The 14,823-nt window shown below is 42.8% G+C and overlaps 1 protein-coding gene across 16 annotated transcripts in view; it reads left to right on the top strand.

The window, feature by feature from the left end:
- The window catches only part of KCNA5 (potassium voltage-gated channel subfamily A member 5), a 62,826-nt gene that overhangs the window by 20,362 nt on the left and 27,641 nt on the right, over positions 1–14,823 (top strand). For 8 of the 16 annotated variants that reach the window (XM_042991624.1, XM_042991625.1, XM_042991627.1 and 5 more), the window contains exons 3-4: positions 8,873–8,993; positions 13,369–13,468. In XM_042991624.1, the coding sequence (XP_042847558.1) occupies positions 8,873–8,993; positions 13,369–13,468 (221 nt within the window). Of the gene's footprint in view, positions 1–8,872; positions 8,994–13,368; positions 13,469–14,823 lie in introns of those variants that run through there. The other 8 variants (XM_042991632.1, XM_042991633.1, XM_042991631.1 and 5 more) reach the window with 4 other exon arrangements.

A 14,823-nucleotide genomic window follows, 5' to 3' on the forward strand; every position in this document is an offset into this window, starting at 1 on the left:
GGGGCAGAGAGAGAATTTCAAGCAAGCTTTGTGCTCTGCATGAACCCAGTGTGGGCCTTCATCTCACAACCCTGGGATCATGACCTGAGCCAAAATCAAGAGTCGGATGCTCGACTGACTGAGCCACCCAGGCCACTTGTTAACTGGCATCCTCATGCAGTCTCTTAAGCTGTATAGTTTTCAAGTCCCATTTCTCAAGTTTCCATTAACCTGAAAATCAATGAAATAAAAACAGTAAGTGGGATGACTTTATTTGCCCTATACTGTTACAAGTCTGGAACTGCTCATTATGTTGTATTCCACACAAATGGCCCTTGCAGTAGCCATAGTGGCAATGTAGTGGTGTCAAATCAGGTGGAAGGAAGTTAGATTTTAGTACATAATTCTAGTGTATATTTCATGAAGCTGTTAAGTCAGCAAACCATTAATATGAAGTAATGTGCCAATAAGAATAGGTTAGATTATGCTGCAGTAACAAAATAACCCCTAAATCTCAAAGGCATAAAACATGTTTTTATTTGCCTATTTTTACATATCTATCATGGGATAGCATGGGGCTTTGTTCATTCTAGTCACTCAGGAACCAAGGGCGACACACAGCCCCCATCCTGAACACTCTGAATTACCATGCTGGAGGATGGTGAGCTCTGAAAAGTCTTTTATCCAGTTAAATGCTCTTACCTGGAAGTGTTACATGCTTCTCTCATCCCCACTCATTGGCCAGAACTAGTCACATGATGACAGCAACCCACCAACAATTCTGTCCAGAAGGAAGACAGCCAAAAATACTTGGGAACACTAATCACCGCCCTAGTCGGTAATTTAAAGCCAACATTGTCAGAATTTTAACTACCACTATGGAGTAAAGCAGGAATCCCCTCTTGATGTGCAACGTGGAGAAAATCCACCTTCTGAAATGATGTCAAGGTATGGTCAAGTCTCTAATATTACTAGAGGTCAAAGTTGTTCACTGGAGATAGTTTTATTGCTGTGAAAACTAACCTTATTTAATTATCTTTCTATTTGTATTTATTGAACCATAGAGTGACAGAGGTGGATGAGAGCTCATGGCTCTGCCAGTTTCACAGATAGGGAACAGACCCAGAGGGTCTAGGGGTCTTTTTCCTAATCACACAGCCATTTCGGCATTGGTCTGGGTCCTGAATCCAGCTCTCCTGTTTATGTCTATTTCACTTGCCTCTGCAGTGAGGCAGTCCTCTGGCACTCTGCAGTCCTTTGCCAGAACCAGATGTTTTTTTGTGGTACCAGCTCTGATGTTATTTTTACTGATACAACTGGCTCATCTAACAGAATTCATCTGCATTACTCATTTTATCAAATAAAGGAATGTCTGCTCAGTAAGACCAAGATACCCAGGCTTTTAGTCTAACTCCTAATGTTGTGCTTGTTTTTCTAAACTATTCATAAATTCATTTGCTAGGACTCTGGTTGGCCTATTGAACTTACATGAGGGAACTGTTTGTTGCAGTTATTAGGTGAAGACCAGCCTTCTGTCCTCTAATTATGTATTCCAATGCTGTTGTGTTACTTGGTTATCTACTATAATATAAGTAACTATTTATCTCATGCTAAACAGTGAACTCAGTGAAAGCAAGGACCATTTTCACTCAGTCCATCACAATATTTTCAGCTTCAAGGCTCTCTGTAAAATTTCTGATAAGAATTATTGTTTACTTTGGCCACATACTATGCCAGGTGCTTAACAAACAATTTATCTTGTCCTCACAGCAACCTCAAAGGGTAGATATTATTAGTCCCATTTAATAGATGAGCAAACTAAGGTGAAAGAGTAGATGCCATGTAGCAAATAAATGGATGAATCAGGGCTTAACCTGGGCCATCTGGCTCCACAGTATTAGTGATTTGTCTTCTTTCTCAACATTTTTACCTCCAAAAATTCACAAGCTTCTTGGGCTCAGTTTCAGGGCACAAATACCTTTATTTGTTTTATGTTACCCAGAAAAGGTGCAGTGCACACAAGTGGATCACAAATCATTATTGAAAATATTGCTAAATTTTGGCATAATCCAATTGAAATTACAGCCCCAGAAAACATTCCTCAGAGTCACGTAGGAGTTCAATACCTCGATTCGCATGGATCTGACTTTGAATGCTGCCCACTGCCACTTACGAGGTGTGTGAGCCTGAGCAGGCTGTTTAACCTCAATAAGCTTCTATTTCCTTATCTGTAAATGGTGATAAAAGTCCCTAACTGATGAGGTTCTTGTGAGGATCCATGAGATATGAGTAAAATGTGTAGTAACAGTAGCGTTCCTGCCATTCTGTAGATGGTAGCAGCAGTAATAGTAGGAGGAGGAATTATAATAGCTGAGACACTGAGAGAGGTTTTTAATATAGAGAAAATCGCTGGTGGGTTATATAAAGTTCATCCTTATATGCTTCTTCAAGCTATTTCATCGTTATTTGATTGCATTTTGACAAGTGCCTATTTGAATAGTGGCTGGGAGTGTTGAGTCTTTCAAATGTGTAGTTCTCGATTTGCTTGTGATGGGGTTAGGACATGCTACCCCAAAATGTGGGACCTTGGCATATTGAATGCCTTAAACTGAAAGAGCCTGAGAAAATAGCAGAGGCAGGAGGTTTCCTCTGACCTCCCCCACCACACCCTTCTTCCCTAAAACCGTTCATAAATTGCTTATGTGAAAGGTCCCCTCCCTGTACCAGGAAGATGGAAGACATTCTTATCATGGAGATGGAATTTGGGGCCAAGAAATCCATATAAACAAACCTTATTAAACCAATCCTTGTCTTGACTGCTACTTCTTCACATTTACTACCCCAGCCCAAACCCCTCTGTCTTGCAATTCTTCACAAATCTATTGTTTCTTTGTCTAAAAGCTTCCTAGTATGATTATTTCTTTAGGTCTTCATTCTCTTGGGAGAAATTCAATTAAACTTATATGCTTTTCTCCTGTTAATCTTTCTTTGTAAGTTTAATTTTCCAACCCAGTCAGGGACCCTAACAGGGTCAAGAAAAACCTTTCCACCCCTGCACTTCCCTGGAGGTTTGGGCAACAAATCACCCCTTGAAGCTGGATTTTAGGTACTCAAAACTCAAAGATTGTGGGTGAGAAAATGGGAACAATGCACTGGTAATTGTCCCATAAAACTCCAGTTAAAGAGAGATACCATGGTGGTTGGAAGGTGGGCAAAGCAAATGTCAACAAGATATTTTTAATGAGGTGTCTGCATGAGTCTTAAATTTGTCAAATTCTATTTCTTACCTTAGTTTCCTTTGTTTATTAAATGTGGAGATATGGCCTTCAACAACCAGAGATGGTGTGTGTGTGTGTGTGTGTGTGTGTGTGTGTGTGTGTGTATAAATAGAAATTTCTGAGGTCTTTGAGAGGAAGAAACTATGGAAATTGGATGAATCCTCATTGCTACTATGGAAATCATGTGACTTTAAATTTAGAGGATAAAAGTCTGGGATCAGGTCCCATCTCTGTCACTTAAACACACTGTTCAATCTCTTAAGCTTCATGTTGCTGACCCCAAAGTGAAGTTGAGGGAGACTTCTTATAACCCTGCTGTACCTAACTTAGAGAGATGTGGTGTGGGCCAAATCAAGGCATCTCCATGAAAGTCTTTATAAATTCTCAAGTATTTCTCTAATCTTTGTTACTGCTTTTATAATTATATCTTTGAATTTATGTGCCTCTGGGGAGAAGCACTGAAAGGAAAGAGATTCAAATGAAGAAAGTGTGGAGTGACAGTTCCCAAGAAGGGGCTGTTTTGGTGGTTGGCCTCGGGCCCCTCCAGCTGATTGTGGCAAGTGTGAGGAGACAAGGCAGAGGCTGTGTCTTCTGAGCCCTGACCTGCAGTGTGATTTTTCTGGCCACCTTCTCCCTTCCTCTGGTCTTGTCTCAGGGGCACAGGGACTGCAGTGGCTGAGTTGGGTCTTGTGGAGAGGGAGGCCTCCTTCTTCCTATAGGAGATAGAAAGACTTATGGCAAGAGGCCAGGGGCTGAATTTGAAACCCAGATAACAGAGACAATGGGATGAGAGATCTGATCCTCCTAATCCAAATCCTTAGATCAGCTGGAACAAAGGATTTTTGTTCTTGTAGTGCATTTATACAATGCATAGTTATTCTTTTGATACAGTGTTAATAATAGATTGTAATGATAGTGTCATTATTTGGCAAATGACCCCTTTTTATTTTTATTTATTTTTAATTTTTTTAACATTTATTCATTTTTGACAGACAGAGAGACAGAGTGGGAGCAGGGAAGGGGCAGAGGTAGAGGGAGACACAGAATCTGAAGCAGGCTTCAGGCTCTGAGCTGTCAGCACAGAGCCTGACACAGGGCTCAAACCCACGGACCGTGAGATCATGACTTGAGCCGAAGTCAGACACTTAACTGACTGAGCCATCCAGGTGCCCAACCCCTTTTTGATCTATCAGACAGATAAACACATTTAAAAATTGCAAGCTTTTCTCTCTTTTCTTTTCTTTTGCTTGCTTTTCTATGTTTCATCAAACATTTATAGAGCTTCTGCTCTGTACCTTGGACTATGATTGATGCTGGGCATACAAAGGAATAACCCTACCTCTAGCATCTAGGAATTGTACTGCAGCTAAACCAAGTGGTGGGTGGACAAGAAAGGAGTGAACACTTATTGAATATTCTATGTTTCTGTCATGTGCCTTCCATTTCACATATATTTATTTTATTTAAACAACCTAGATGGAGGATGTAAACAACCTCCACAAAGTAGCTAATGATAACAATACACATATGTTATTTCATTCAGTCCTCAGAATATCCCCATAAGGTGAATACTATTGTTATGTCCAGGCCTGACATCAGGAGGCTGAAACTGAGAGAAGTCAGGAACTTGCAGTGGTGCAAGTAGAGAGTGGTGAAGCAGGCATTCAGGCCCCACTTCCCTAAATAGAGCTCACCTGTCTCTTATGAATTACCCCAAGGACCTCTGGCTCTAACTGATGGAGCTGCATTTCTACCAAAGTGGCTCAAATTTCTTTGACTCTGAGCAGAGACCACCTCTCATATACAAGTTCAAGCATGAATAGGTTGGAGACAGGAGTTGGGAGTAGATTGGGAAGGGTCTCATGAACCAAGGGAAGCCATCTGACTCTAGTAAAGGGGAATAACTGTGGGCTAGAAGCTGGGAAAAGTTGGCTTCTGTCTGGACACACACCATCTTTATTCTGGAATGGTTAAGAAGCAGACTTTTTTTTTTAATGTTTATTTATTTGTTTTGAGAGAGAGAGAGCACAAGTGGGGGAAGGACAGAGAGGGAGAGAGAGAGAATCCCAAGCAGGCTCCACACGTGAAACATGAGATCATGACCTGAGCCAAAATCAAGAGTTGATGCTTAACCAGCTGAGCCACCCAGGTACCCTAAGATGCAGATTCTTTTTAAATATTTATTTATTTTTGAGAGAGAGAAAGAGACAGAGTGCAAGCAGGGGAGGGGCAGAGAGAGAGAGGGGAGACAACAGAATCTGAGCAGGCTCCAGGCTCTGAGCTGTCAGCACAGAACCCAACGTGGGGCTCAAACTCAGGACTCTTACGACTCTAACTCACAAACCGTGAGATCATGACCTGAGCCGAAGTTGGATGCTTAACCAACTGAGCCACTCAGGCGCCATTAAGATGAAGATTATTTATGCCTACGTTATCTTGGCTGTGAACTGGGAAATTGGGGACAGAGAGGGCAAAGGACACTTAGTACTCCTTTTCCAACTGTAGCCTAGTGACAGGAAGCCTGACCTGAACGCAAACCACCAGGAAGCTACCTAGCAGCTCCCTCCTTTACCAGCTGAGTGACTGTCTGCAAGTCAGCTTTCTGCAGACCCCCTTCCCCCACCTCTCTTTTCTCAGCAGGGTGTTATACCACATTCACATAATTATGTTTATTTATGTGTGATAAACTAAACATGCCACCGTGTCTACAGGGTACTCTGATAATTAATTTCATATGTCAACTTGTCTGGACTGAGATGGCCATACATCTCATAAAACAGTATTTCTGGGTGTGTCTGTGAGAGTGTCTTTAGAAGATATTAGCATTTGAATCAGCAGACTGAGTAGAGAAGAGTATCCTTATCAATTTGGGTGAGCATCATCCAATCCACTGAAGGCCCCAACAGAAGACAGAGGTGGAGGAAGGGTGAATTCACTCTCTCTGATTGAGCTAAGACATCTATCCTCACCTGCCCTAGGATGTTATTGCTCCTGGTTCCTGGGCTTTTGGACTCAGATTGGGACTTACACCATCACCTCTCACTACTCCCTTTCCAATTCTTGGGATTCAGACTGATTTACACTCCTAGCTTTTCTGCTCCACCAGCTTGCAGATGGCAGATCATGGGACTTCTCAGCTTCCATTACCGTGTAAACCAATTCCTATAACAAATCTCCTCATGTCTATATCCATAGGTATGCTATTGGTTCTGTTTCTCTGGAGAATCCTGACTAATACAGGCACTATTCCCTTTTTATAGGGTGCTCCCTGGCAACATGCCAGCATGCTATCAGCAGGGCTTCAGAGTCAGAATGTCTTGCATTTAAGAATAATTCTCCTAAGTGAAATAAGCCATACAGAGAAAGACAGATACCATATGTTTTCACTCTTATGTGGATCCTGAGAAACTGAACAGAAACCCATGGGGGAGGGGAAGGAAAAAAAAAGAGGTTAGAGTGGGAGAGAGCCAAAGCTTAAGAGACTCTTAAAAACTGAGAACAAACTGAGGGTTGATGGGGGGTGGGAGGGAGGGGAGGGTGGGTGATGGGTATTGAGGAGGGCACCTTTTGGGATGAGCACTGGGTGTTGTATGGAAACCAATTTGACAATAAATTTCATATATTGAAAAAAAAAGAATAATTCTCCCTCCTTCTAACTAGGATAACCACTTTATTTATTTATTTATTTATTTAATTTTTTAAAATGTTTATTTATTTTTGAGAGAGAGAGAGTGTGTGAGTGAGGGAAGGGCAGAGAGAGAAGGAGACACAGAATCCGAAGCAGGCTCCAGGCTTTGAGCTGTCAGCACAGAGCCCAACGTGGGGCTCAAACCCATGAACCATGAGATCATGACCTGAGCCAAAGTCGGACGCTTAACCAACTGAGCCACCCAGGTGCCCCTATTTATTTATATTTTAAAGTTCATTTATTTATTTTGAGAGAGACAGAGACAGCGCAAGTGGAGAAGAGACAGAGAGAGAGGGAAAGAGAGAATCCCAAGCAGTCTCCACACTGTCAGTGCAGAGCCTGATGCGGAACTCTAACCCATGAAGCAGCTAAATCATGACCTGAGCCGAAACCAAATATCAGACTCTTAACAGACTAAGCCACCCAGGGGCCCCAAGGCTAACCACTTTCAAGAACAGAACACCAGTCCCTTTAATTTAAATGGGGATGATAATATTGACCTAATATGCTTGTTAGAAGGCTTAAATTAAATGTATATAAAGCAGTTGCTCTGATGTCTGACACATAATAAGTTCCCAATCCACAGAGCTCCATGTTTCATATAAGGAGCTTAGGCGGCAGATACTCACCCTCTTGGAAAGTGAAGGTTATCAGGGGACAAAGAGCCTGCTTGTGCTTTCCAAGTCTCTCCTAATACTATAGGGCTGTCCAAGGGCTTAGAAATCTTTAAATCCAAGCCTTTCATTTTATAGACAAGGATGTTGAACACCAGAGGTAAACTTCAATGATAACGGGGATTTCTCTGGGACCAGAACTGGGTTGTCTACCTCTCTCCTGTGGAGCCAGCTCCCAGGTATTATTGCTTGTCTTACCATTGCCCCTGTGCTCTTAGCACAATGGCAGTCTTGCAATCCAGCCTGCTCTGAGTTGCTCTGGGCTGCTCACTGGAGCAGAGAGGGAAAGTGCTGGAAAGCCATGTGGCATTGGCCCAAGGAAGCATCAGCAGTAGGGCCTTGAGAGGTTCTGGCAGCAGTGACCTACTTACAAAAGGGAAAAAAAAAAACAAGGAGCAGCCATCATGCATTTTGCTGTTGGAGGGGCTAGATCCCCTGTGACTGGCTTCCCAGAATACAAACTTGCTGGGGTTGAGCCTGAAGAAGAAGGACTAGGTTCTGAGTGTCATTCATGGTATCTTTAGGCTCTGCTGTCAGAAGTACCCATGCCTCACATGGGTTTATCATCCAAATAGAGGCCCATGATGGAGGACAGAGAGAGGCGGACAGAGACAAGCAGAGGCAGACAGAGAAGAACTAAGAACAATAACACAGGGACCCTTGTTATGGAGGAAAGGAAGCAGGGAGAAGTGGATGCTGAGAGCCCCAACCCATCTCTACTGCAGTCCTTAGTCTGAATGTTGACAATGAGAATCTGTATGGATTTTCACAGTTTACTCATTGCTTTTGTGTTTTCTCATTTTATACTCCACAACATTAGGCTAGGTATTTTATTTTCTTTCAACAAATATTTATTGAATTATTACTATGTGACCAGAGATAGGTGTTGGGGTCAAGAAATTTTTGCTGATCAAGTGTATCTTGAGTTATTAATTCCATTTTATAAAGGAGGAAACAAACTTCCTGTGATTGATAAGAAGTGTTAATAATAAGTATTCAATAAACAGATTCAGGACTCAAAATCTTCCCACGATACCACACAGATGAATGTCCCCTATGGTTGTCACACTTTAATATTCTCCATTTCCCCCCACCCCCATCAACCTGGAATGATCCATAGACATGAATGCCTAAAAACTCTGCATTCCTAGTGGCCAGCTTACATCGGTCCACAGAGTAAGAATCTTCTGCTTTACAGACTCATCTGTAAAAATGGAATTGAAAAGGTCTCTGATTTTTCCTCTGCTTCTAAGGATTGGGTGCAACCAGATTTCCAATTCATGAAATATGCTTATTATACCTGGGAGGATATAAGCTGGACATCAATCAACAGCCATATATTGAGCATGTTCTAAATGCTGGGCAATGTGCCAGGTGAGTGGAGAGGACATGGGAATATAAAATGACTTATCAGATATGTAAAGACTAGGTAAGTCAAACTAAAGGATACCAAGACTGAAGGGTGTGATATAGTGAGACAATGAGCTGCTCCTGAGGGATGAGCAGTTCTTGGATCTATGCCCACAGAAGAGAGAGAATCCAGGCAGAGGCACAGCCTTGGGGAAGACACAAAGGTGGGATACATTATTGTATAAGGGAAAGTCTGGGATGAAGGAGTCTTGAATGCATGAATGTCCTGATTGTAAAACACAGAACCTGAAGCAACAGTCCTTGATTTTCATGCCCTAAAGAGGTACAGGCGTTAATGACAGCAACCCTTGTGAGGTCTAGAAGACCTTGGAACTCTAGGGCCCAGCCCTTTGGCCATTTCAAGATGCTCCCCATTCCTTGGCATGAAGCCAGGAAAAGGAGGAAAGCTGCAAAAATCCCACCAGATGGCAGCATTTCCTAGTGTGACTGCCCTGGGGGAGCACTGTGGAGGGGATTTTGTCTACAGAGTGCCTGATACTATGACTTACAGTCCCAGACAGCTATCCCTGGAGCCAGACTTCATACCGTGCTACTGTCCACACTGCCCCCATTTCTCATGAAACATTTCCAAGCATTTCATTCTGGGAATGGGAAATGTGATGTTGTCAAGGGAATCCTCTCCAATTCATGGGGATGGGAAGGAATGCATGCACTCTCCTCCTCCTTCCCTGATACCTCCTCCTCCTCGTTAAAAAAAAAAAATCTGAATGGTGCAGGCATGCTTATCTTCCTATGAGCTGGGGATCAGAGCAACTAAACCATGTCTGTGTTTAGTTTGCTTCACCTCAGTTCAATTCCTCAGTGACCACCTCTAAATAATTCCTGAGTTTTCAGCTCCCCTCTTGTGAACTCATGCACTTGGACCTCCTGAAGGTGGGATAAAGGCAGGTGGGGATAGGGACAAACGGGGCCACAGATGATCCAAGGATAGGATGCCCACTCAGCTGCTCATTGTGCTACAAACCTGAACAATGAGTCAAAGAAGGTGCAGAAGGAGGAAAATGGGCAGGGGGACCTGGAACTCCTTTTGTGCTTTCATTCTATAATCTGCAAGGTACTTGAGGGCTTTTGGATCAGTTTCACAACATCAAAGTATCCCAAATGCAAACGATCCTGTTTTCTTTTTCCTGAAGTCAAGGAAATGGATACCTTAAAAGTACAAATAAAATTATTTTCAGTTTAGAGAAATACTTTAAGATAGCATTCAAATGACTTAATTTAGCCAAAAATGCCCCGGAAGATACATCATGCAGAGAGTGGAAACTTTGGTTGGGGACTTGGGGCTTGCCAAGACTTTGGCCAACAACAACAGTTGGGACAAAAGATGATCAGAGTGCATGACAAGCAAAGGGGTCCAGAGATGGTGAGGGAAGGGTGAGACTTGGTTTAGATTCAGGTCAACCTCTAATGATTTGGTAGCCTAAGGCATTCCACACAAGAGGCAATTTGGATTCTTCTTGCTTCTGAGATCCCCAGACCCAGCTATCTCTCCTCACACACTTGGATTGTTCATTGTCACATGATGTTCTGCTGCTTGTGAAAAATGCAGCTAAATGTGGTATTGTTCTCTAAGTGTGGAGGCATTCTCTTTCAAATGTGCCTTCTTCCTCATCCTCTGGCATGGTTGTTGGAAGTGCTGTTTTATAAGCTAAAGAGAAATGCATGTAAAACCCTGAGACGATTCCTCTGACATTATTGCTGTCAGTGTTTGTACATTGCATAATATATGTGAGGCAGACAGTGGAAATGCCACTGGATTTGTATCAGAAGACTGGAATTGTATCTCTGTCTTGTCAGAGTACTGACTGTGGACTCTAACATCTCTGTGAACAGTTTCTATGAAAACAGTGATAGTAACTGTATGGCTTAAATCCTAGGGTTTTTGTAAACCTAAGAAGTCCATGTTGATGGAAGCACAGGTAAACTATAATTGTTATGGAGATTTCAAAGATCTCCCAAATCTCCTTCAGTTTTGTGGGGTTCTCCTTAGGCAAAGCAGAAGATACCTTCCCCTAACCCTGGAGCAAGTTTCACCCACGATCTTGGCACAAGCTGAACTCAGAGGGATCAGGGATATCATCTATAGTATGCTACGGGACTACCTCCCCTCATCTGGGTCATGTGGTTGGTCATGTGGTCTGGGCAGTTCTTTGGCCTACAAGGTTCAGGCTCTGTCATGGCTGCCTTTCTTACATGGAGCACACTCTTCCTTTGTCTACATTATAAATGGTGAGTAGAGGGTCTTTACATCTGTCTTCTACACCATTGCCTGGTTAATTTTTCATTCCTCTTCTTACCTGTGCATAATGGCAACTGATAGCTTCCCAGAAAGTGCTAATGAAGACACTGTGCTCTTAACTATGTTCCAAGCAATAGCCACACCCTCTGAGTGCTCCCTAGTAAACACTAAAAATCATTCTGCTCAGGATTGCAATGGATTTAAACTCTATGGGTTAAGTTGGTCTGTACCCAGGTTAAGACCATTTTCTCCAAGAAGCTCCCCAGATACTCTAAATCATGTTCCTCCAGAATCTCTGTGTATCCACCCTTAGCTCTCTATATGAGTCTATTATTTAGGCATTAGAATCTGCATTGTATCAGGAAGGCATGGGTAGAAAGTGCAGGGGCTCCTGGGTGGAGCCAGAGAGAGACTTGATTTGTGTACAGTTCCAGCCACCTGCACCCCACACATATGCAAGCTTTGTGCTTTGTGTTCAATAAACATAAGAAAGAGCAAGTATTCAATAAGTGTAAGTTGAGGCATTAGAGTGAAGCAGTGAGGATCCTGTTTTAGGACATTCAGAAATTTACAAGGGAGAAATGGGATATAGAAATGGGAAACTCAAAAGTTAAATCACCCAAAATAGAAAACTTAGGGTCTCATCAAACCCCAAAATATTGTGAGTCTGCAGGTAAGTTACAAACTCAGAGATTTCCTTTGATCAGTCTTTGTCCATTCTGAAAGGTTTCTGGAGTGAACAGGGCACTCAGTCTCACTGTACCTGATCCTTACTTTTCAGAAAAATGAAAAGGCCAAATGAAAATTCCATAGCAACATGAAATAAGAGCCATGTCCTGGCAGTGCCCTTGCTCCTGCCGGTCTAGGTGGTCCTTCCTTTCTCAAGTTTATATAAAGGAAACAAGAGGACCCCTGAAAGCCCAGGCCTAGAATTTTCTAACTGCCATGTAAGAGGATCCATGCTGCTGTGATGGCTGCAAGGTGGGCTGCTCTCCTGACATGCTTCATTGGGCAAATAGTGTCGACTCCATGGCAAGAGCAACCCTGGGTGTAGGCCAACTCCAGTGGAACTCTGGAATCCACAAGTCTATAAGATCCTGATCTGAGCCTCGAGAGAAAGATTCCAGAGTAATGGAACAAATCACCCAGACCTCAGCCAGCAGTCCAGGTCCAGGGGATTTGCACATTCTGAAGAGCAGTAAGGCAATGAAGTAGATCAATGTGGATCAGTGTTGGTATACCTTGAAGTCATAATGTTGAGTGAAAAATACAAGGGGCAAAAGGATACATACACCAGGACATCATCCATGCAAACTTTTTAAACAAGCATGCCCATTTGTAGAAATATAGAATCCATGCACGGGAAGGGTGCATATGACATTAGGAGAATGATTTCTTGGAAGGGAAGACAGAGAGTAAGATGGTGTATCCAGATAGCAAAGCCTATTGCTTTGCTTACATGCTCATTTTTAATTTTATTTCTGAACAAAAATATCCAGAATAAATATGTCAAGGTATGCAAAATCTGTTACATTATGGCAGTAGGTACATGGATTATTTTTCAAATACTTGAAGATTCCATAATAGACCAAAACCTTTAAAAAAGGCAGAGTAAGGAGAATTCTGGCTATGAAGAGGTCCATTCATGGTTCTTTGTTCTGATTGCATATCAGAGTCACCAATAACACCAAGGCCCCCACTCAGCTTTATAAATAAAGTTAGAACCTCAGAAGATGAAGCCTGGGTAAGTCATTTTCTGGAAGCTCCATGATGATTCTGACTTCACCTGAGTCTGATGAGATGTCAAAAGAACAGCTGGTAGTGGTCTTCCCAACTGTAACTTCAACATTGCAGGGTCTCCCCAAAAGGTGCTGATCTGACGTCCGCCTTTTACCCAGGGGGACTTCTGCCCTCATTTCGGCAGCCACTTCAGGATTAAACTTCTATCAGGAGAAAATGTTTCCCGCTGTTACAGAGAGTCTTGGTAGTGTTCTGTTCTGGCCAAAGGTAGTCATAACAGCTGAGGTTTCAGGGCTGTATACAAAGCCATCTCACCAGTTCTCTGCCTTGTCATGATAGCTTCCAATCGCCCTGGCAGGAGGTCGTGAAAACCACTCTGGAGTCAGTAGTACTGGGGATCTGCTTCTGGGGATCTGCTGGGGTCCCCAAGCCCTCACTGGTGAGTTCATATTTTGTCTCATTTTCGTTTTCAAACTTCTCTTCTGAACCTGTTTCCTCTTTTTGGGTCTGAGAGAAGGTGGAGGGAAACCCCTGCATGAGTCTACACTAGTCGATATAGGACATGTCATACTTTGGTGGGATAGCCTTGAATGGCAGCCCTGGCTCTGGGGCTGACTGTTAGTGTCCCGTGAACCAGGATGACCCTCTCTGGGTTAGGAAAGACACTTCCCTTGAGTCTCCCTACATATATAGATATAATGAGGAATGAGCACTGTAAGAGATCTGAATACCAGGACAGTATTTGCCTCTATCTTACAGTCTAGTGATCAATATGGCTTTTAGGTTCTTAGATCCTTCCTAGAGGGGTATAGCACAACACTATGCATGTTGCAGATACCCAATAAATATTTGTTGATGAAAGAAATTAATGAACGAATGAAGTGTTTCAAGAAATGTATGTACAACCTGAGAGCAAGAGATGATTATAATTAGAAAACCATGGCTGGATCTGGGAACCCAACCCAGGTGCTTGTTCCTCTCTATCAGACATGGCAGCCCAGGCTCCCAGACAGCCTGGACCTGAGCCAAGACTCAGAATACTGGCTTTAAGTGAAGCCTCAGGGGAAAAGTCATCCATCATAGAAGGTAATGGTGAGAGGAAGGATTTGTCTCCCCTCCCCCTCCCCCAATTTTCCTCAGACTAGTGGCTGTTGGGAAAGAATCTGACTTTCCCAAGAGAAGAAAGGCCAATTTTAGAACAGCTTTCTTTCTTTCTTTTTTTCTAAGAAAGCTGGTGCCAGTACAGGACATTCTGCACTGGTCCCATGCTAAGGTATTCCTGAGCCTTCTTGGACTATGACCATTTCCTTTCCCCTCAACCATTCTTACTACCTCATATTTCAGTTCCCCATCTGTCCTTCATGCCTTCCCCCAATATCACCCAACCTGAAGGGTGATGATACTATTAAGGCAGCTCCAACAGAAGACCTCAGCCTCCAGAACTGATGCAATGGGCTCAGTGCTGGCCTCACTAACTTGCTCACCATCATTATAAGTGACTGAGGGAGGTTGGGGGTGGGGGGAGTGTTAGACAGCTTCTCTGGAAGGAAAAGAGCCTTTAAGAAGAACAGTGCAGACTCCTTCCTCTCTTCCATATATATCTATGGTAGGTAGAAGTAACAAGAAGCAGAATAATAGAAAAATACCTTATTTGAGACTTGCCACTCAAAATATGGTCCCTGGACCAGCAGCACTGGCATCATATATTAATATTAATATATTAATAATATATTATTAATTATAATCTCATTATGGAAATGATCCTGCCATTCCTGGGGGGTTATTTCTATGGAG

Source organism: Panthera tigris, chromosome B4 (assembly GCF_018350195.1).
Source record: "Panthera tigris isolate Pti1 chromosome B4, P.tigris_Pti1_mat1.1, whole genome shotgun sequence".
Classification (NCBI taxonomy): Eukaryota; Metazoa; Chordata; class Mammalia; order Carnivora; family Felidae; genus Panthera; species Panthera tigris.